This window comes from Gorilla gorilla, chromosome 6 (assembly GCF_029281585.2).
Source record: "Gorilla gorilla gorilla isolate KB3781 chromosome 6, NHGRI_mGorGor1-v2.1_pri, whole genome shotgun sequence".
In the NCBI taxonomy this organism is placed as follows: Eukaryota; Metazoa; Chordata; class Mammalia; order Primates; family Hominidae; genus Gorilla; species Gorilla gorilla.
The window spans coordinates 40,035,489-40,060,126 of NC_073230.2; the positions used below are offsets into that span (position 1 = coordinate 40,035,489).

At 40.6% G+C, this 24,638-nt stretch overlaps 1 protein-coding gene across 6 annotated transcripts in view; it reads right to left on the reverse strand.

The window, feature by feature from the left end:
• The window catches only part of LOC109027749 (protein C-mannosyl-transferase DPY19L1-like), a 135,533-nt gene that overhangs the window by 16,836 nt on the left and 94,059 nt on the right, over positions 1–24,638 (reverse strand). For all 6 annotated transcript variants that reach the window (XR_010134441.1, XM_055347528.2, XM_063708097.1 and 3 more), the window contains 2 exons: positions 23,027–23,086; positions 22,418–22,498 (listed from right to left, as the gene is read on the reverse strand). Coding sequence is in view for 5 of the 6 variants with exons in the window: in XM_055347528.2 (XP_055203503.1) it covers positions 22,418–22,498; positions 23,027–23,086 (141 nt within the window). In the remaining variant the exon portion in view is untranslated. The remainder of the gene's footprint in view (positions 1–22,417; positions 22,499–23,026; positions 23,087–24,638) is intronic.

Here is a 24,638-nt window from a genome sequence, read left to right on the forward strand (position 1 = left end):
TAGGTGAATGACACAGGCATTGTGACTAGCGTCAGGCTACTATTGACCTTCTGATGATATGTCAAAAGAAGGACCATCTGCTTCAGGTGATCCTGGATCATTGAGCCATAATGATGTTGATGGTTGGGTGTCAGGAGGAAACCAAATTGATGACTACCAACCAGGTCAACAGTGTAGACCTCAAGGATGCACTGGACAAAGAGATGGAATGTCCTGAGTGGGACAGAGAAGGACAACCTGAGATTTCATCACACTACTCAGAACGCCAAGCAATTTAAAACTTACAAGTTGTCCTCAGCAAATGCAAAAGAACTGAAATCATAAAAGTCTCTCAGACCACAGTGCAATTAAATTAGAACTCAGGGATTAATAAATTCATTCAAAACCACACAACTACATGGAAACTGAACAGCCTGCTCCTGAATGACTCCTGGGTAAATAATGAAATTAAGGCAGAAATCAAGAAGTTCTTTGAAACCAATGAAAACAAAGAGACCAGAAAACAAATGTACCAGAATCTCTGGGACACAGCTAAAGCAGTATTAAGAGGGAAATTCATAGCACTAAATACCCACATCAGAAAGCTAGAAAGCTCTCAAATTGACACCCTAACATCACAATTAAAAGAACTAGAGAAGCAAGAGCAAACAAATCCAAAAGCTGGCAGAAGACAAGAAGTAACTAAGATCAGAGCAGAACTGAAGGAGATGGAGACATGAAAAACCCTTCAAAAAAAATCAATGAATCCAGGAGCTGATTTTTTTTTTAAACTAAAAAAATAGATAGACCACTAGCTAGACTAATAAAGAAGAAGGGAGAGAAGAATCAAATAGACACAGTAAAAAATGATAAAGGGGATATCACCACTGACCCCACAGAGATACAAACTACCATCAGAGAATACTATAAACACCTTTACACAAACAAACTAGAAAATCTAGAGGAAATGGATAAATTCCTGGACACGTACACCCTCCCAAGACTAAACCAGGAAGAAGCTGAATCCCTGAATTGACCAATAACAAGTTCTTAAAGTGTTATTGGTTTAAGTTTTTTAAACCCAGGACCAGATGGATCCACAGGTGAATTCTACCAGAGGTACAAAAAAGAGCTGGTACATTCCTTCTGAAGCATTCCAAACAATTGAAGAGGAGGGACTCCTTGCTAACTCATTTTATGAGGCCAGCATCATCCTGATACCAAAACCTGGCCGAGATACAACAAGAACAAAAACTTCAGGCCAATATTCCTGATGAACATCGATGTGAAAATCCTCAATAAAATACTGGCAAACTGAATCCAGCAGCACATCAAAAAGCTTATCCACTACGATCAAGTCCACTTCATCCCTGTGATGCAAGGCTGGTTCAGCATATCCAAATCAATAAACCTAATCCATCACATAAACAGAACCAATGACCAAAACCACATGATCATCTCAATAGATGCAGAAAAGGTCTTTGATAAAATTTAACATCCCTTCATGTTAAAAGCTCTCAAAAAACTAGGTATTGATGGAACAGATCTCAAAAAAATAAGAGCTATTTATGACAAACCCATAGCCAATATCATACTGAATGGGCAAAAGCTGGAAGCATTCTCTTTGAAAACCAGCACAAGACAAGGATGCCCTCTCTCACCACTCCTATGCAACATAGTATTGGAAGTTTTGGCCAGGGCAATCAGGCAAGAGAAAGAAATAAGGCGTGTTCAAATGGGAAGAGAGGAAGTCAAATTGTCTTTGTTTGCAGACAAAATGATTCTATATTTAGAAAACCCCATCGTCTCAGCCCAAAAACTCCTTAAACTGATAAGCAACTTCAGCAAAGCCTCAGGATACAAAATCAATGTGCAGAAATCACAAACTTTCCTTTACACCAACAATAGGCAAGTAGAGAGCCAAATCATAACGAACTCCCATTCACAAATTGCTACAAAGAGAATAAAATACCTAGGAATGCAGCTAACAGGGGATGTGAAGGACCTCTTCAAGGAGAACTACAAACCACTGCTCAAGGAAATAAGAGAAGACGCAAACAAATAAAAAAAATTCCATCTTCATGGATAGGAAGAATCAATATTGTGAAAATGGCCATACTGACCAAAGTAACTTATAGATTCAATGCTATTCCCATTAAACTACCATTGACATTCTTCAAAGAATTAGAAAAAACTACTTTAAATTTCATACGGAACCAAAAAAGAGCCCATATATCCAAGACAATTATAAGCAAAAAGAACAAAGCTGGAGGCATCACGCTACCTGACTTCAAACTATACTACCAGACTACAGTAACCAAAAGAGCATGGTACCAAAACAGATATATAGACCAAAGGAACAGAACAGAGACCTCAGAAATAACACCACACATCTACAGCCATCTGCTCTTTGACAAGCCTGACAAAAACAAGCAATGGCGAAAGGATTCCCTACTTAGTAAGTGGTGCTGGGAAAACTGGCTAGCCATGTGCAGGAAACTGAAACTAGACCCCTTCCTTATACCTTATACAAAAAATAACTCAAGATAGATTAAAGACTTAAATGTAAAACTGAAAATCATAAAAACCCTAGAAGAAAACCTAGGCAATACCATTCAGGACATAGGTATGAACAAAGATTTCATGATGAAAATGCCAAAAGCAATTTCAACAAAAGCCCAAATTGACAAATGTGATCTAATTAAACTAAAGAGCTTCTGCACAGCAAAAGAAACTATCATCAGAGTGAACAGGCAACCTACAGTATGGGAGAAAATTTTTGCAATCTACCCATCCGACAAAGGTCTAATATCCAGAATCTACAAGGAACTTAAACAAATGTACAAGAAAAAAACAACCCCATCAAAAAGGGCAAAAAATATGAACAGCCACTCCTCTAAAGAAGACATCTATGTGGCCAACAAACATATGAAAAAAAGCTCAACATCACTGATCATTAGAGAAATGCAAATCAAAACCATAATAAGATACCATCGCACACCAGTCAGAATGGCAATTATTAAAAAGCCAAGAAACAACAGATGCTGGTGAGGCTGTGGAGAAATAGGAACACTTTTTTACTGTTGGGGGAAACGTAAATTAGTTCAAACATTGTGGAAGACGGTGTGGCAATTTCTCAAGGATCTAGAATCAGAAATACCATTTGACCCAGCAATCTCATTACTGGATACATAGCCAAAGGAATATAAATCACTCTACTATAAAGACACATGCACACGTATGTTTAGTGCAGCATTGTTTACAGTAGCAAAGACATGGAACCAACAAAAACGCTCAATGATAAACTTGGATAAAGAAAATGTGGTACATATACACCATGGAATACTACGCAGCCATAAAAAGGAATGAGAACATGTCCTTTGCGGGGACATGGATGAAGCTGGAAGCCCTCATCCTCAGCAAATTAACACAGAAACAGAAAACCAAACACTGCATGTTCTCACTCAGTAGGAGCTGAATAATGAAAACACATGGACACAGGGAGGGGAACAACACACACTGGGGCCTGTCGGAGGGTGGGAGGCGAAGGGAGGGAGAACATCAGGACAAACAGTTAACGCATGCACGTTGGACTTAAAACCTAGATGACGGGTTGATAAGTGTAGCAAACCACCATGGTACATGTATACCTATCTAACAAACCTACATGTTCTGCACATGTATCCCGGAACTTAAAGTAAAATAAATAAATTTTAAAAAAAGATATATTTAAAAAAAAAACCACCCTTATGAGTTGTTAATTTCTGGAATTTTCCATTTAATATTTTCAGACTGCAGTTGACTGCAGGGAATTAAAACCATGAAACCTTGGATGAGGGGGGACTACTGTACAAGCAGGTTGCTAAGATCAGTCTAGTGTACATTTCCTGATAGGTGTGTATGAGAGTTTCTCTAGGGTGCACACCTAGGAATGGAATTGCTAAGCCATAGTGTATGTGTATCTTCAGTTTGTTAGGTTTCTATTATCTATTACTGTATAAAACAACCCTTCCCAAAACTTGGGGTCTCACAGTGAATCATAATAGGGTGGTAGTGGGCTCACACCTATAATCCCAGCACTTGGGAGGCCAAGGTGGGAAGATCACATGAGCATGGAGTTTGAGACCAGTCTAGGTAACAAAGCAAGACCTTGTCTCTACCCACAAAAAAGCAGGGCATGGTGGCAAGTGCCTGTAGACCCAGCTGCTCAGGAGGCTGAGGTAGGAGGATCACTTGAGCCTAGGAGGTCAAGGCTGCAGTGAGCTATGATCATGTCACTTGCACTCCAGGCTGAGTGGCAGAGAGACCCTATCTCTAAAATGAAAAAAAAAAAAAAGTTTTAAAACTGTGGTAATGGTTGCACAACTTTTAAAACGTACTAAAAATCACCCAAGTATACACTTATATGGTTGAATTCTATGGTATGTAAGTTATAACATAAAGTTATTTTTTAAAAATTACATAGCTTAAAAAACAATAAAAGTCATTTATTTTGCTCAAGGATCTGGTATTTGGGCAGAGATTATTAGCAGGTATGTTTCATCTGCTCCCAGGATGAACTGTCAGTTGGAGGATCCAACTTCCAGGATCTTCACATGACTGCAAGTTGGTGCTGGCTGGCAAGGGAGCCTCTCTCTGGGACTGTGTGGGCTTCCTGACAGCATGGTGGCTAGGCTCCAAGAACAAGTGTTCCAAGAGACCTAAACAGACAGAAACTGCAGGCTTCTTCTGACCTAGCATTTGATGTCCCAGAGTGTTACTTCTGCTGCATTTCTTTTTTTTTTTTTCTGAGACAGAGTCTTGCTCCGTCACCCGGTCTGCAGTGCAGTGGTGTGATCTCAGCTCACCGCAGCCTCTGCCTCCCGGGTTCAAGCGATTATCCTGCCTCAGCCTCCCAAGTATCTGGGACTACAGGCACGTGCCACAACACCCGGACAATTTTTTTATGTTTAGTAGAGACGGGGTTTCACCATGTTGGCCAGGCTGGTCTCGAACTCTTGACCTCGTGATCCACCTGCCTCAGCCTCCCAAAGTGCTGGGATTACGAGCATGAGCCACCGCACCCGGCTACTTCTGCTGCATTCTATTGGCCAAGAAGTCCCTAAGACCAGCCCACATTTAAGGAGAAGGGACTCAACCTCTCAATGGGAACAGCATCAGAAAATGTGGCCATCTTCAATGTATCATACTGTTGTACCTGAGCGAGTTAGAGAAAATGCCACACTTTGAGACGAATTAAGAGTCCTTTATTAGCCTTAGCCGGCGACCGAGAGATGGCTAACGCTCAAAATTCTCTCGGCCCCGAGGAAGGGGCTTGATTAACTTTTATACCTTGGTTTAGGAAGGTTGGGGGGGGGGGGGTCTAGTTAGAACAATTTTCCAGAAGTTAAGTAGTCAAAAAGTTAAAAGGATAAATGGTTACAGGAAAGTAAACAGTTCCAGGTGCAGGGGCTTTAAGACTATTACAAGGTGATAGACGCAGGGCTTTGGGCGTTGTCAATCAGATGAATTCTTGGGGACTGTGGATATAGCTTGCCACAGTATCTTATCAGTTAATTGCATTCTTGGATGTGCTGGGAGTCAGCTTGCACAAGTTAAGTCCTTGAGGAAGGGGCTGCCAGTGAAAGAGCCAAAATAGAGTTTGTCTGGTTCTCTTAGCTAAGGGAGAAACAAGGCTAGGTGAATAAAGGAAGAAACAAGGTTGGGCATTACATTACAAGGTAATTCCAAATGGTTTTCCAAGTGGTAGTACCAATGACATTCCCACTCGCAAGACATGCTCTTTGACCTCACCAACACATGACAGACTTAAATTTTTGCTGTTCAAGTATTGGGGGAAATTCAGCCCCCGATATTTCACGTGGGTTATTTTCTATTTTCCCTAAGTGCCCGCCAGTCTGAGAAATAAAGGGGAAGAGTACAAAAGAGAGAAAATTTAAAGCTGGGTGTCTGGGGGAGACATCACATGTCGGCAGGTTCCGTGATGCCCGCTGAGCCATAAAACCAGCAAGTTTTTATTAGCAATTTTCAAAGGGGAGGGAGTGCACGAATAGGGTGTGGGTCACAGAGATCACATGCTTCAAGGGCAACAAAAGATCACAAGGCAAAAGGTCAGGGTGAAACTAGAATCACTAATGAACTTCCATGGCCTGCTGTGCACACCTTGTCAAGGTTCAAGAACAGAGAACCGGTCTGACTGGAATTTGCCAGGCTGGAATTTCCTAATCCTAGCAAGCCTGGGGGCGCTGCAGGAGACTAGGGTGCATTTCATCCCTATCTACATCTGCATAAGGCAGATACTCCCAGGGTGGCCATTTTAGAGGCCCCGCCCTGGGAATGCATTCTTTTCCCAGGACTGTTAATTATTAATATTCCTTACTGGGGAAAGAATTCAGCGATATTTCTCTTACCCGTTTTTGGTAATAAGAGAAATATGGCTCTGTCCCGCCCAGCCCACAGGCAGCCAGACTTTAAGGTTATCTAACCCTTGTTCCCTGAAAATCGCTTTTATCCTGTTCTTAAGGTGCCCAGATTTCATATTGTTCAAACACACATGCTCTACAAACAATTTGTGCAGTTAACGCAATCATCACAGGGTCCTGAGGCAACACACATCCTCAGCTTACAAAGATGACGGGATTAAGAGATTAAAGACAGGCATAGGAAATCACAAGAGTATTGACTGGGGAAGTGATAAATGTCCATTAAATCTTCACAATTTATGTTCAGAGACTGCAGTAAAGACAGGCATAAGAAATTATGAAAGTATTAATTTGGGGAACTAATAAATGTCCATGAAATCTTCACAATTTATGTTCTTCTGCCATGGCTTCAGCCAGTCCCTCAGAGTTCGGGGTCCCTGACTTCCACAACACAAGTGAGTATAAACGTGTTGTGGACTTATTTTGTATTTCCTAATTTCTAAGAAATTTGAGCACCTTTTCAAATGTTTATTGGTTGTTCATATCTCATCTGTGAAATGTTTGCTCAAGTTTTTTATTCATTGTATTATAGAGTACTCTTTTTCTTATTTATTTGTAGGAAATCTTTCTATATTCTCAATACTAGTTGTCTTAGTTTGTTTTCTGATGCTATAACAATACCACAGATTGACTAATGTATAAACACTAGAAGTTTTTTAAGCTTATAGTTCTGAAGGCTGTGAAGTCCAAAAGCATGGCACAGGATCTGGCACATGTGGGCCTTCATGCTGTCTCATCCCCTGGTGGAAGGCGCAAGAACAAGAACAGATGGCAGCTGAACTTCACCCTTTTATCACAAACCCACTCCCATGATAACTAACCCACTCCCCCAGTAACATCATTAATACATTTATGAGGACAGATCACTCATTAACTAATTGCCTCTTAAAGGTTCCACCTCTTAATACTACACAATGCAATTAAATTTCAATGTGAAGGCCAGGTGTGGTGGCTCATGCCTGCAATCCCAGCACTTTGGGAGAACAAGGCAGGACTGCTTGAGGCCAGGAGTTCAAGACTAGCCTGGGCAACATAGTGAGACTCCATCACTACGAAACATAAAAAATTAGCCAGGCATGGTGGCACATGGCTTTGGTCCCAGCTACTCAGGAGGCTGAGCCAGGAGGATCACTTGAACCCAGAAGTTCAAGGTTTTAGTGAGCTTTGATTGTACCACTGCACTCCAGCCTGGGCAACACAGCAAGACTCTGACTCTAATACTACTACTACTAATAATAATAAAACAAAAATAAATAATTTCCCCAAGTGTTTTGCAGAGGACTTTCAAACCACAGCACTAGTCCATTGTCAGTTATGTGGATGCAGATATCTTCTTTCAGTTTGCGGGTTGGCCTTTTGCTTTCTTTACAATATCTTTGGATGAACAGATACATGTGTGAGTCTTTTTCTTCAAGACAAGGTCTCACTCTGACATTCAGGCTGGAGTAGTGTGGTGTGATCATGATTCACTGTAGCCTCAACCTCCTGGGCTCAAGTGATCCTCCCACCTCAGCCTCCTGATTAGCTGGGACTACAGGCATGTCCCACCATGCCCAGCTAAGTTTTCTGAGTTTTTGTAGAGACAAGGTTTTGCCACACTGCCCAGGCTGGTCTCCTCCTCCTGGGCTCAAGTGATCCTCCTGCCTTGGCCTCCCAAAATGCTGAGATTACAGGCGTGAGCTACCACAAGTAGCCTGGGTCCTTTTCAAGATATTTCCTCCCATTCCTTTGGTCAATTTGACTATCTCTGCATTAAAGCCATTCTGTCTTTGTTGTTGCTTTATAATTCAATAATTTATAATTTTGTAATGGGGGAGAGTTTCTACAAAATCATATCATCTGTGCTGGTCAGAATAGCATATCTCATTGTGGAAAAGGCAAGAATAGGTCACGTCCCAGTTTTATAAATAAGGAAATAAGGTCAAACTCAGGACTCCTGACTTTTAATTGAGTTTTCACTTCATCTCCCTAAAAACTTCCTATCACTACATAAATTAAAAGTGTTGTTTGAGGAAAATGAGGGGCTGGCTTTGCTGCATGTATTCAATCATTTCTGCTCAACAAATATTAATTCCTTCTTTTTAGCAGTTATCAGATACACAGGCATGTAGACACTCTTTGTAAAGTGCTAGGTATGTGCAAGCTATTACTATTATTATCATTGTGGTACAAGAGATATATTTGGGGCCAGGCGCAGTGGCTCACGCCTGTAATCCCAACACTTTGGGAGGCCAAGGTGGGCGGGTCACGAGGTCAGGAGATCGAGACCATCCTAACACGGTGAAACCCCGTCTCTACTAAAAATACAAAAAATTAGCGGGGCATGGTGGCACGCGCCTGTAGTCCCAGCTACTCAGGAGGCTGAGTCAGGAGAATTGTTTGAACCCAGAAGGCAGAGGTTGCAGTGAGCCGAGCTCGCACCTTGCACTCCAGCCTGGGCTACACAGTGAGACTCTGTCCAAAAAAACAAAAGAAAAGAAAGAGATATATTTGGATCCTAGCACTTTGGGCGGGTGGATCACTTGAGGTCAGAAGTTCGAGACCAGGCTGGCCAACATGACAAAACCCTGTCTCTACTAAAAATACAAAAATTAGCCAGGCGTAGTAGCGGGTGCCTGTAATCTCAGCTACTTGGGAGGCTGAGACAGGAAGAATCACTTGAACCCAAGAGGCAGAGGTTGCACTGAGCTGAGATCGTGCTACTGCACTCCAGTCTGGGTGACAGAGCAAGACTCTATCTCAAGAAAAAAAAAAATCAGCAAAAGACATGAACAGACACTTCTCAAAAGAAGACACACATGTGGGCAACAAGCATATGAAAAAATGCTCTATATCACTAATCATTAGAGAAATGCAAATCAAAACAATGAGATAACATCTCACACCAGTCAGGATGGCTAATCCTAAAAAGTCAGAAAATAACCAATGTTAGTGAGGTTGCAGAGAAAAGGGAATGCTTATACACTGTTGGTGGGAATGTAAACTAGTTTGGCCACTGTGGAAAGCAGTTTGGAGATTTCTAAAATAACTTAAAAAAAACTACCATTCAATTTAGCAATCCCATTAATGGGTATATACCCAAAGGAATATAAATCATTCTACCAAAAACACATATGCACATATATGTTCATTGCAGCACTGTTCACAATAGCAAAGACATGGAATCAACCTAGATGCCCATCAGTGGTAGACTGGATAAAGAAAACGTGGTCCATATACACCATGGCATACTATACAGCCATAAAAAAGAATGAAATCATGTCCTTTGCAGCAACATGGACAAAGCTGGAGGCCATTATCCTAAGCGAATTAACACAGGAACAGAAAACCAAATACCACATGTTCTGTTTTTTTTTGTTTTTGTTTTTGTTTTTTTGAGACAGAGTCTTACTCTGTCACCCAGGCTGGAGTGCAGTGATGAGATCTGGGCTCACTGCAACCTCCGTCTCCCAGGTTCAAGCTATTCTCCTGCCTCAGCCTCTTGAGTAGCTGGGATTACAGGCATGCGCCACCACACCCAGCTAATTTTTGTTTTAGTAGAGACGGGGTTTCACCATGTTGGTCTGGCTGGTCTCGAACTCCTGACCTCGTAATCCGCCTGCCTCGGCCTCCCAAAGTGCTGGGACTACAGGCGTGAGCCACCACCCTGGCCACCACACATTCTTATTTATCTCACTTTATAAATGAAGTCCCCATGGACACAGAGGGGAATAACAGACACCAGGCCTACTTGAGGGTGGAGGCTGGGAGGAGAGTGAGCATCAACAAACTTCGTATCAGGTAGTATGCTCACTACCCCGGTAACGAAACCATTTGTACATCAAACCCCAGTGACACGCACTTTACCCATGTTACAAACCTGCACATGTACCCCCTGAGCTGAAAATAAAAGTTGAAAAACAAAAAGAAAAAAGAAAAAAGAAAGCTCTCTTTGGGGGAAAACTCACAAATCTGCCCCCTCCGGTGATGGCTAACCGATATAATTCAAACAGCTTCCCACCATCTTTAAGGAAGCAAATGGCTTTCCCATTCCCCTTCTTTCTCGTAGTGCTGCCCTTCTCCTGGCCCCAGGCTGCTGGAGAAACCTAGGAAAGCAGACAGGGCCCTACCTTCCAGAAGCCTTAGGAACACCACAGCCATGGGCGTGGGAAGGATACCCTTGGGATTCTCGCGAAACATTCTCGTGAAGGGCAAAGTCGAGTGAGACCAGGATGGGAGCTCCAGGTAGAGGGACAACAGAAAGGAACAGAGGGTGAAATCCCTGTGCCAGGAGGCTTCCTGCAGGGGGAGGTGTGAGGGGCTGGTGGAGGTGAGGAGGAGCCGTGTGGCCAGGACGCTGTAGGTGCCTGGTGAGCAGTAGAGGCAGTGAAGGGCTGTCACCAGGAGAGCGACATAGGAGATGTGCTGTTTTGTTTATTTATTTATCTATTTATTTTTGAGACACAGCTTTGCTCTGTCGCCCAGGCTGGAGTGCAGTGGGGCGATCTCTGCTCACTGCAACCTCCGCCTCCCAGGTTCAAGTGATTCTTGTGCCTCAGCCTCCCAAGTAGCTGGGATTACAGGCACGCGACACCACACCTGGCCGATTTTTTTTTTTTTTTTTTTGTATTTTTAGTAGAAACAGGGTTTCACCATGTTTGTCAGGCTGGTCTCAAACTCCTGACCTCAGGTGATCCGCCCACCTTGGCCTCCCAAAGTGCTGGGATTACAGGCATGAGCCACCATGCCTGGCCTCGGGATGTGCTGTTTTTAGAAAGATCTGTCCTCACAGATGTGTGGAAGAAGCTAGGAAGGAGGGAGAGAAGAAATGAGGAGAAACAGGCCTGACTCCTCCCAGGTGAACCTCCTCCCTTGGCCTCCCAGGTCCTCACTCCTTCCGTTCCCCTCATTTACTAGGAGAGGAATTCTGTGTCCAGAGCACCCCAAAACCTGAAGGCAGAATGCAGTCCTGGATTGTTGTGGATCTTGGCTTCGTTTAAAAAGAGACCTTGCTGAGCCTATGTCCTGAATAAAATAAAGGAAATGGGCTCCTGGTTTCCAAATATTTCTTTAGATGGGAGACTCTTTGATCAAACGAAGTCCTGCCCTGATAAAATGACGAATATGGCAGCAAGGGGGCGCTCCCCCAGCACGTGGCGGTCCAGGCTCCCTCACTGAGGGCTCTGTGACTCAGGGTTTCCAGCACTGTAGCTGGCTCTCCTGCTTCAACCGAGTTCTTTTATGAGTGTATCTGAATATTAAGCTAACACTTGTTTCATTGCTTTGAACAAGGTGTGCTTTTGAGAAGCATGGTCAATACAGCAGGATTGAATGCTTTTATGCCCCTGTAGCTTAATAAGGAGATCATAATTCATTTAAAATGGATTGACTCCCATCCTAAGCCTGACCAGCATTCCATTCTTATATTAAAGAAATAATCCAAAAGGAAAAAGAAAAGTTATAAGCATGAAGTTCTCTGTCACAGCATTTTACATAATAGTGAAAATTGGGAACCAACAGAGAACTGAGTTACACACTGAAGCATAATACTAAGTGTGATACTCAGTGTGATGTTGGACAACTAACAAAACAAGCAATGTGAGGCTGGGTGCAGGGGCTCACACCTGTAATTCCAGCACTTTGGGAGGCCGAGGTGGGTGGATCTACCTGAGGTCAGGAGTTTGAGAACAGCCTGGCCAACATGGTGAAACCCTGTCTCTCCTAAAAATATAAAAATTAGCCAGGCGTGGTTGTGGCCGCCTGTAATCCCAGCTACTCAGGAGGCTGAGGCAGGAGAACTGCTTGAACCAGAGAGGCAGAGGTTGCAGTGAGCTTAGATGGCACCACTGCACTCCAGCCTGGGGGACAGAGTGAGACTATCTCGCTCACACCTGTAATCTCAGCACTCTGGGGGGCCATGGCAGGTGAATCACTGGAGCCCAGGAGTTTGAGACCAGCCTGAGACTCCATCTCTATTCAAAAAAAAGAAAAAAAAAAAAGGCCGATGTGGTGGCTGGCCGGGTGTGGTGGCTCACGCTAATCCCAGCACTTTTGGAGGCCGAGTCAGGTGGATCACCTAAGGTCAGGAGTTCGAGACCAGCCTGACCAACATGGTGAAACCCCATCTCTACTAGATACAAAAAGTTAACTGGGCGTGGTGGCGCACGCCTATAATCCCAGCTATTTGAGAGGCTGAGGCAGGAGAATCGCTTGAACCAGGAGGTGGAGGTTGCAGTGAGCCAAGATTGCAGTATTGCACCCCAGCCTGGGCAGCAAGAGCGAAATAGTCTCAATAAATAACTAAGTAAATAAATAAAAATTAAAAACAAACAAACCAATCATTGTGAACGCTGGGGGAAGGTGGAAAAGAGGAAAATGCAGAATACAAAATTAGACAAAGGGACGAGGCACCCGGGAGAATAGGAGTCGAACTTGCTTCCATCTTCATTTCTTCTCTCTTCTTCCTGTATTTTTTTCTCCATTTCTTCCACAAGAACTGTGAGAACACGGGAAATGAGTTGATTTATTAGGGTGATTTACTACAGTGATTTTCTTCTGCTTTTAAGTTGTTACTCTTTGGGAGGGCGGGAGCTTAGAATCCAAGTGCAATAAAAGGTAGAGAAGATGCTGTGTGTGGGTAAAAGCAGCGCGGAGCTTCCTGGGCCATCTCAGCTAGACCAGTGCCTTTTTTTTCCCCACTGGGCCCTGAATATATCTCCATCACCTTCCTGAATGCACTGGGGTAACCATCTGGTTTTGTAACAAGCTGTGAGGAGCCTGGCATGTAGTGGGCACTCGACGAATACGGTGAGAATAACAAAGCATTCCTTTGCAATGCAGGGCTCAGTTGTTATGGCTTTCAAAGAAGGCAATGTAACTGACATACTGAGATCATTAAACAGCACAGGAACTAAGAAGGCAAAAGAAAGCAGTGCTTTCAACTATTTCTGTTTTACAGAGTACTTGTTGAAACTGTAAAAAGATATATAGAACCACAAAAACTAGGCCAAGGGTAAGAAAAACTCTTCATACCCAAGAGAATTCAGCTGACCAAATTAAGTCTGATCCAGAATAAACAGCTCTCATCTGGAAATCTAGCAGTTCCAGAAAGTACTGTCCAAGGGGAAAAAGACCCACAACGTTGATCTGCATAATTATATAACCCTTTAACAAAGAGACAAGAAGCGCTATCGTGCTGGAGTGCATGGGGAAAATCAAATGTGAGCATGAGCAAAGCTGGGCTCACTTGAGAAAATAACAGGTCTCAGCCCTCAAAGAAGAGGACTTTGTTACTGAAGAGAATCTGGGCTCATGTGCCCTTTCTCATGAACTTGACCAACCTCAGTGTGTTTTCTCTGTGTTCACCCAACATCCAAAACCAAAAACAAGGTTTCTATTATCAACTCCCTCCAGCAGAAATTACTTACAAATAGTCATGTGAGGAGCATTGCACATGAAGGAACACATTGGAAACTAAACTGAAGCTTGGCTATTACAAACAGGTCAAGACTATTCATGTTGGTGTTTTACCAAGAAAAGCATAATCACTATCCCCTCAAAAGCCAATTAAAACATCAAATAAAAACGAAATCTGGCCAGGTGTGGTGGTTCATGCCTGTAATCCCAGCACTTTGGTAGGCCCAGACGGGCGGATCACCTGAGGTCAGGAGTTCGAGACCAGCCTGGCCAACATGGTGAAACCCAGTCTCTACTAAAATATAAAAATTAGCTGGCTGTAGTGGCGTGCGCCTGTAGTCCCAGGTACTCGGGAGGCTGAGGCAGAAAAATTGTTTGAAGCTGGGAGGGAGAGAGGTTGCAGTGAGCCGAGATCATGCCACTGTACTCCAGCCTGGGTGACACAGCGAGTCTGTCTCAAAAAAACAAACAAACAAAAAACCCCTAAATGCTAGATGGGAAGAGGAACTTAAAACATAACTTTCTTTCTCCAACATACGTAAAAATCCAGGCTTGAAATTGAAAGCGGGGGCTTGAAGAGAGATCTGTACACCCATGTTCATAGAAGCATTTTCCATAGAAGCCAAAGGATGGAAATAACCTAAGCAGCCATTGACAAATGAATGGATAAACACAATGTGGTGTATCCATATGAGAGGGAAATTCTGACCGATGCTACAAAATCAATGAAGCTTGAAGACGTATTTCATGAAATAAGCAAGTCACAAAAAGACAAACACTATTATATCTGATTCTGATGTAGAGCAGGTGAGCCCCAAAATTGGGGCTTGCCCCAGGACTAAGGTTCTTGGCTTTGCCCAAGAGAGAATTCAAGGGCGAGCTGGCGGTGTCAGCAACTTTTATTGAAGTGGCAGTGCACAGCAGCAGTAGCAGAGGCACTGCTCCTTGTGGGGCGGGGCTACCCCCATAGGCTGTGTGCCCAGAGTAACAGCTCAGAGGCAGGTCTGCAGTCATATTCATACCCACTTTTAATTATATGCAAATTAAGGGGCAGATTATGCAAAAATTTCTAGAAATAGATTAACTTCTGGGTCATTGGCTCATGCCGTGGAAATGGGTGGTAACTTCCAGGTGTTTTCATGGCAATGGTAAGCTGACAATGGGTCTGTCTTATGGAAAGGTGCTTTCGCCTCTTCCCTGTTTCAGCTAGTCTTCAATCTGGTCTGGAGCATGAGCCCTGTCTCTGGAGTCGAGTCCTGCCTCCTACCTCAATTCCACTCCTATGTGGCAACCAGAGTAGTCAAAGTCTCAGAGACAGAAAATAGAATGCTGGTTACCAGGAGGTAGAGGGAGCCAGAATGGGAAGTTAGTGTTTAATGGGTACAGAATTTCCATCTGGGAAGATAAAAAAGTTCTGGAAATGGATCATGGTGATGGTTACACAACACTGTGGAGGTACTAATATCAACAAATCGTACGCTTTAAAATGGTTAAGATTGTAAATTTTACGTTATGTGTATTTTACCACAATTTTTTCTTTTTTGAGACAAGGTCTCACTCTGTTGCCTAGGCTGAAGTGCAGCAGTGTGATCATGGCTCACTGCAGCCTTGACCTCTGGGGCTCAAGCAGTCCTCTTGCCTTAGATGGGACCACAGGCCGGCACCTCCATGCTCTTTTTTTTTTTTTTTTTTTGGAGAGATGAGGTGTCACTATGTTGCCCAGGCTGGTCTTGAACTCCTGGGTTCAAATGATCCTCCCACCTCAGCCTCCCAAAGTGCTAAGATTATAGGCACCAGCCACTGTGCCCGGCCTACCACAATTTTTTCTTAAAAAATTCAGGTTTGATTCCACAGAGCCTTTGTTTAACAATGGGAAAGGTTCTAATTTTATGTCTTCTACTTTTCCTGGGGATATTATATGTTATTCTCTACGTGTGTTAATTTCTGGTAAAAAAATGACTCTGTTACATTCTGCTTACAACAGAGAAATGTCTCCTACTTTTCCTGGGATATCATATGTTATTCTCTGTATGTGTTAATTTCTGGTAAAAAAAATGACTCTGTTACATTCTGTTTAAAAAAGAGAAATATAGGCCGGGCGCGGTGGCTCACGCCTGTAATCCCAGCACTTTGGGAGGCCGAGGCGGGCAGAAAACGAGGTCAAGAGATCAAGACCATCCTGGCTAACACGGTGAAACCCCGTCTCTACTAAAAACACAAAAAAATTAGCTGGGTGTGGTGGCAGGTGCCTGTAGTCCCAGCTACTCAGGAGGCTGAGGCAGGAGAATGGTGTGAACCCAGGAGGCGGAGCTTGCAGTGAGCCAAGATTGTGCCACTGCACTCCAGCCTGGGCAACAGAGCGAGACTCCGTCTCAAAAAAAAAAAGAGAGAAATATATATTTCTCAATACATAGGAGTCCACCTAAAAAATTATAAAGCGGTTGTTCTTTCCGTACCCCCCTCTGTGAACCTCTTGTAACACCTCATGACAATAATGAGAGTAGTTATGCAGGTCAAATTCCTTACCGATAATGCTCCATCTTCTAACCATCAGTGAAAATTAATCTTTCTGTTTCATTCACTCATCCAATAATAAGTTATTACTAACATATATTGAACAATTACTATACTATGTGCCAGGAAATGTGCTAACAACTTTAAATGCATAATAGATATTTAGTTACTCTTAGTAGATAGTTTTCCCAATTTTTGGAGGAAAAACTTGAGCCGAAGTAGAACTCAAATTTAGATCAAGCTGGGCACAGTGGTGTAAGCCTGTAGTCCCAGCTATTCAAAAGGCCTCCAAGGCAGGAGGGCTGCTTGAGGTCAGGAGTTCAAAGCCAGCCTGGGCAACATAGCAAGACCTTGTCTCAGAAAAAAAAAAAATAGGATCATACCTAACATATATAATTCATCACACTCAAATGGCCATAGAGCTTTAGAGCTGGGAAATACAATTAGCGATCTTCAAGTTCAGATGCCCTCATTATTGTTTACCTTCTTCTATTATGAAAAATTTCAAATATATTCAATAGTAGTCAAAGAGCATAATAAACTTCTTTTTATACTACAGTAAACCACTCAGTGTCAATAATTATCAATGTATGGCTGATCTTGTTTCATATTCACCCACACTTATTTTCTTCCATCTCATATAACTTTTTTTGCTGTATTTTTTTTAACTTTTTATTTGGAAATAATTTCAAATTTACAAATAAGTTGCAAAGATGGAAATAATAAAAAGAACACCCATTACCATTTACCCAGATTCACCTGTTAACATTTGTACTGCTTATTTGTACATGCTATCTCCCCCTGCACAAACACACACTCACATACACTTTTTTTCTGAACTATTTGAGGCTACATTATAAACATCATCATCTTTTACTCCTAAATACTTAATGTGTATTTCCCAAGAAAATGACATTCTCTTATGTACCATGGTACAGTTATCAAATTCAATAAATGTAAACTAATTCAATCATTTTATTTTCTCTACCATTTGTATTCCAATTTTGTGAATTGACCCAATAATTTTTTTTTCTGTAGATATGGGGTTTTGCCATGTTGCCCAGGCTGGTCTTGAACTCTTGGACTTAAGCAATCCATCCACCTTGGCCTCTCAAAGTGCTGGGATCACAGATGGGAGCCACTGTGCCCGACCCCAATAATGTTCTTGACAGCATTTCTTTTCCCTCCATTAGAGGATCCAGTTTTAGGTCAGGTATTGCATTCAATTGTCAGATTTTATTATTTTTTTATTTATTTTATTTTATTTTATTTTTGAGACAGAGTCTCACTCTGTTGCCCAGGCTGGAGTGCAGTGGCGTGATCTTGGCTCACTGCAACCTCCACCTCCCAGGTCAAGCGATTCTTCTGCCTCAGCCTCCCAAGTAGCTGGGATTACAGGTGCGTGCCACCACGCCCAGCTAATTTTTGTATTTTTTTGTAGAGACAGGGTTTCGCCACGTTGGCCAGGCTGGTCTTGAACTCCTGACTTCAGGTGGTCCACCAGCCTCGGCCTCCAAAAGTGCTGGAATTACAGGCATGAGCCACTGCACCCAGCCTGTCAGTCTCTTTTAATTAAGAAAATTTCGGCCTGGCACGGTGGCTCATGCCTGTAATCCCAGCACTTTGGGAGGCCGAGACGGGCGGATAACGAGGTCAGGAGAGCAAGACCATCCTGGCTAACATGGTGAAACCCTGTCTCTACTAAAAACACAAAAAAATTAGCCAGGTGTGGTGGCAGGCGCCTGTAGTCCCAGCTACTCGGGAGGCTGAGGGAGGAGAATGGCGTGAACCCGGGAGGCGGAGGTTGCAGTGAGCCGAGATTGCACCACTGCACTCCAGCCTGGGTGACACAGTGAGACTCTGTCTCAAAAAACAAAAACAAAAAAAAAAAAAAGAAAAAGAAAATTTCGAGAATCTTTGTCCTTTATGACATAGACTTTTTGGAAAAATAAATTCCTCTTTCTTCTTTTAAGATGCTCCTTGTGTGGAGGTTGTCTGCTGTTTCCTTATGATTAGATTCAAGATGTACACATCTTGACAAGGTGACTCTAGTCAGTATACTGACTAGGTGATATTGTGTCCTTTTCAGGGTATCACATCTGGAGGCATATGATGGCCAGTGTCAATACTGATCACCAGTTAATGTTGTTGCCTGATTTCATCCCTGTACAATTACTGTTTTTTTCCTTCTTAGAGATAATTAACAGTCTGTGGGGCAACACTTTGAGATCAAGAAATATCCTGCTTATCATCAAAATTTCCCCTAGATTCAGCATCTGTAATTAGTTACCCACTGCTATTATGCCAAATCTTAGTAGCCTAAAACAACAGATACTTATGAACTCAGACAGTTCCTATGGGTCAGGAATTTGGCAGTGGCTTGGCTGGGTGGTTCTGGCTCAGGGTCTCTAATGAGGTTGCATTTAAGCACCAGCCAGAAGCTGCAGTCATCTGAAGGCTTGCCCAGGGCTGGAGAATCTACTTCCAAGATGATTCATTCACATGCCTGGCAAGTTAGTGCTAGAACTGAGAAGGCCTCAGTTCCTTATCACATGGAACTTTCCATAGGGCTACTTGACTGTCATCATGACATGACAGCTGGCTTCTCCTAGAGAAAGAGATCTCAGAGAGAAAGCAAGGAGAAAGCAGTGCCTCCTGTGACCTACTCTTGGAAGTCATACACTGTCACTTCCACCATATTCATTCTACTTGCCCACTTGATTCAAGGGGAAAATTAAGCATTAACTTTTTTTTTTTTTGAGACACAGTCTCACTCTGTCGCCCAGAAAATAACTAGAAATTGCTTTAAAAATTATTTTGATTAGAAATTAAATATCATAAAACTTAACCTTTAAAAAAATCACAAATAGACAATTTATAAGATACATTAAAAAGTACTACATACTTATAAGAAAAATTTAGCTTTAAAAGCATTGATCAGAAAATAAGAGAGGTAAAAACAACAGAGCTAAGCATTTCCCTTGGGTATCAGAAGAGAGGAAACAAAAAGAAGTGAGAATAAGGACAGGAATTGGTGACAAAGAGAAACACAACAAAACCAAAGAGGACTAAAAAAAGGTATAACTTTAAAAATATTAAAACAATAGACCTCTAGAGCAAGTCTAATGAAGGAAATAAAAGATGCAAACAAAAAGCAAATGAAAAAGGGAGAAATAACTATGGACTCAACATAATTAAAATAAGAGTAGGCTACACAATTTGCTAATAAACTGTAAAACCTAGGTAAAATGGATACATTTCTGGAAAATCATAAAACACCAAAACTGGCACAAAAAGAAATAGAAATCTTGAATAGAACAAAAAGCATTCAAATATCTGAAATAGAAATCAAGTATTTTCCCTCCCAAAAAGCCCTAGAATGAGATGGTTAACATGGATGAGTTATTAAACTTTCAAAAAAATCTTTCCCAAGTTGCCAGAAAGTAGGAAAAATTAAAAAAAAAAGAACACCAAAAACAAACAGACACAACAGCTCTTAATAGGAGACCAATATTAATTCCAAATCCAAATAAGGAGAAGTCAACCAAAGAACAAAAGATCACTTCCCAAATATGCATATACACAAAAATTCCACTAAGAATTTTAACTGACTAAATTCAAAAAGCATTATCCATCTGATGACATATATAAAATGGGCAAAATTCCTCTAAGGACATAAACTACCAAAGTTCACTCCAGATGAACTGGAGAGCTTCCTAATGAAATTGAATTTGTAGTAAAAAACCTACCCACAAAGAAAGCTCCAGGCCGTGAGGGCTTCACTGCCAAATTCTACCAAACACTTAAGGAAGAGATAATACCAATTCTACACAAAAATCTCTCTGAAAACAGGAGACAGAACACTTGCAAATAATTTTAGGAGATGACATTACCCTGAAACCAAAACCAGACAAAATCATTACGAGAAAAGAAAACTACAACAAATATTCCTCATGAATAATAGACGAAAATCCTTAAAAATATTAGCCAACCAAATACAGTAATATAGAAAAGAAATACTACATTTGAGCAGGTGAGGTTTATCCCAGGATACAAGCTAGATCAACACTCATATATCAAAAAATGTGTCGACTTCCAAATATGGCCAAGTTAAGAAACTGATATCTCCCATTCTCCAAAACAACTTTAAAGTTGGACAAAATTATTTAAAAAAACACTCATATAGGGTTCTAGAAATTAACCAAAAGGAAGCAACAACATGGGAAGCATTGATTCATAAAAAACTGAGAAACTCTGGGTAAAAACAGTGGGAGTTTGTGGCATTTTTACCTAGTTTGCTCCCATCCACCTCGGCACCACCCCCATCTCCCCCATACTATTAGTGAAATAGTTCTTTTGAAGGGGGCGGGATGGAGTATGACTAGTCATAAAAATAACCTTTACTACTAGAGCAGGCTGACCTGATTTGGGGCGGACAGCTAAAAACCTACACTCAGAGGCACAATCAGTAAAAGTAGAGAACTCAGTAGGAAATGAAAGGCTGGGTAGCCTTGCCACTCTCTTCCTTTAACCAACGTCAAAATTAAGAATTTATGAGCCAATGCCCTTGATCAACGTTACGTAGTTCTAAAAATACTAAAGTTACAACTAAGTTATTTCTAATTTGCAAATAACATAGTTTATAGTATTTTTTTGGCCCTGGCATAATTTTAGGCTATGACAGAAAATGACAATAATCGCTTTAACCTGAATTAATACCTTAACTGGTTCATGTTCCCCCAGTGAGTAAAACAGATTCCATAAATGCAGGACTAGGGTTATTTCACTTGTCTTCCTGCTCGCACTCTGCATACTGGCTGACTCACCCACCTTTCAGCTCTCATCCTCAGAGCTGACTTCCAGGATCCTTCCCTGATGCTCCTCCTGTGTATTCCCGCAGCACTCTGTACTTCATTTTTTATCATAGCCTTTATTACACTGTATTATAACTGCTAAGAATTGTTCCTATTTTCCGAATTTTCCGCTAGACCATACCTTACTCAGTTTGGTATCTCTAGTATACTTTCCACTGTTAGACACACAGGACGTACTGACTGAATGAATGAATGAATACATTTTCAACTATAGTTTTAAAGTTTTAAAAATCTTTCCACAGATTGTAGACCACCCATTTAATGGTCCATGTGTTTTCAATCTTTTAAGCAAAAACAACCCTTGTTCTTATTAAAACCTATATGAAAGAGATTAAGGTTAAACTGCCCTGGGTAAAAGAGAGGCTAGGAGACAGGGAAGTAGACAGCTGTCAGGGAAGAGTCCTAGGAAGTCCTAGGACTTCACATAACCCAGTTTCAAAACCATAGCATTAATCTAGTACAGAAAGAAGAAAATCACCAATAAAAATAAATTATAGGAAAAAAGGTAGTTTATTTTTTCCATGTTGGTTCTTGTGCTACTTTTTTAAATTAAATCTTTGATAGCCTCCTGACTTAGGATGTGCTGATTAAAACACCAAAATAAAATAGGCAAAGCAATTATGGACAGGGAGAATCCTTAAAATTATAAGACAGACTTCTCCATTTTATCTTCCCTTCTACTCTAATACCAAAAACAAAAATCTTCTTTAAATAAGACTAACTTAGATTAAATTATCTATAAAGGCTTATAAAAGCCTTTTACAAGTAATGACTTGAAAACTGGGGAGAAAAAAGAATGAGACTATAATACGATCTCCAGTTAAGGCTCTAAAGATGGTGTCTTTACCAGTTACAAAGAAGCTAGAGAAAAATGACTGTATAGACCTTAAAATTCGATCTTTAATCTCTAGAGTTTTCCTGCTTTAAAATTTTAAAATTTTAGTGATATAGAAGGACCAATAAAATAAGAGATTGTTTTAAGAAACTAATTTTGGAGAACGAAAATCTATATACAATTACATTTACTTTCTATTATATTAAATACATAAAATAATAGGTGAACAGACTTCATCCTAGAATTTCATTTAATAGTGATACTTGAATAACTCAATTTATTCTTAGCTTATTCAATTCTTTTCAAGTCTTTCAAGTTTAAGCAAAAAATGCACTTACATCATCTGCAATACCAAAAATTTTAGATGTCAAGTATTTAAGTATGACAGTTCCAAATAACCAAAAACATCCTTGAATAACCTAAAAAAAGAAAACAAAAATAACTTTGATGCTTCATATTCCATAGACATAGGCTAGGAGGAAAAAAATAAATGCTTTAATCATACATGAAATACATATTACTATCTACAAGAGAAAATGCTAGAAAATGCATCTCAATTTAAAATCAAGCATGTTGCTCAAAATCAAGGGACAGTAACTAAAAATAAAAATATAATCATACAATCTTATCAAAATTAATATATTTTATAGAAGATTTACACAACCACTGCAGTTAAATTCCCTTTAACAGTTTCTTATACATGCACTGTTTCTCAGATGAAACATGAGTAATAAATAAAACTGGAATTTTTTAACTGCATACCCAGGATTAACTTTAACTTGTTTCATAAAAAGGGCAATTTGGTACATTAAAATTGAGCCCTAATATACTATTAAACTGTTGGATCCCCTGAATTACACAGATCATTTTCTTAAAAGTAAAACATAAAACCAATGATATATTTTAGAGAAGAAAAAACATAAGCATTAAAATAGATTGATTCTTACCCATAAACTAAATTCAGATACATTTATTTTCAGGAAATGTGGTTTCATTGCCAGAATACCCTGAGTAGAGAAAAATAACATAGTATACACAGTTAATACTTATAGACATAAATTCGAGCACCAAAAAATTCTTCTAAATAATAAGATTCTCAAGTATCTAAAATTGAGCACACAGTCAACTTTCCACATACCATCCACATGCTCATTTCTATAGTCAGTGACTTCAAGGTATAGCCCTATTATCCAAAGTCAATTAGGTGAAAGCGTGACTTTTTAAAGTTGAAAAAGGAATCACCATATGTAAATGTCTATGACTGATTTGACCTATCTGATTTATCTCTGAGCCATGAGGTATATAACATTTTCAGAATTGCATACAGGCATAAGATTTTCCTTTAGCTAAAAATTACTGACTCTTAGGGTAAACAACAAATGAAATGTTAATGGATCAACTAAATACTTCTCTTGTCAAATCTTAAGTATTTTCAGGTGGTAACGCTCCCAAACTGTATTACCCTTGGGGAGCTAAAACTACTTCAAACATGGCAAAAATATGATTAGAGATCACAACATAAATACTTGAAACCAAATTAAATCTTTTTGGAAGTTTCTGAATACCTGAGAATACAAAATGTGATACAATTCAGGTTTCAAAGTGATTAATTATAAATATATGCAAATATGTGTTTATAGTTAAATATGCACAAACATGCTGTACTCCCTGTTATTTATTTTTATACACCAAAGTATATGGAATATACATAAATATGCTTAATTCATATCTAAGACGCACCTCAGTGTGAAGCATCTGGCAGCATACCTGACATATAGAACTGAAGAGAAATTTCCTACAAAAGGCACTTAAATTAGATTTTATTTATATGTAATATTTGATTCAGTGGTTTCCTTGTCCATAGTACCAAGATTCATGTACTTTATCCTGGGTGATAGCAGTACATGACAAAGTACATATGTAAAATATACAACTGAGTACTTTGTCACTTTGACACAGAACTGAAGAACTACACTTATTAATCCCAAAGTTATGATTTTTCTTGTTGTTGTTGCTGAAAAATACATCATCATGCTAATTGCTAATTTCTGTAGCTAAGTATACCCAAGGCACAACCTGAAAAGGGTGGTGGCCCAGACTGGGAAGAGGCATATTTTTGAGAAATGGGTTTTTAAATAAATATTATTTGTAAAATAAATGAAAATGGAGGTTTCAAATGTAATGGCTTCTAGAAATTAAGAAACCCCAAATGATCTGAGTAACTTAATTACTCAAGAAGTAGAATACATTCCAATTACGACAGTGCAATACGCTTTTAAAGTCATCGGGAAACTAAAGCACATGCACTTTAAACATAAGGAATAACAAGTTTGCAAAACATTTTAATGGAAACCCACCAAAAAAAAAGGCAGTCTTTAAATTTCAGAAGACTTTTAGACTTACAAAGTCATCCTGCCAGCCGGGCGCAGTGGCTCACACCTGTAATCCCAGCACTTTGGGAGGCCAAGGTAGGCAGATCACCTGAGGCCGGGAGTTCGAGACCAGCCTGATCAACATGGAAAAACCCCGTCTCTACTAATAATACAAAATTAGCCGGGC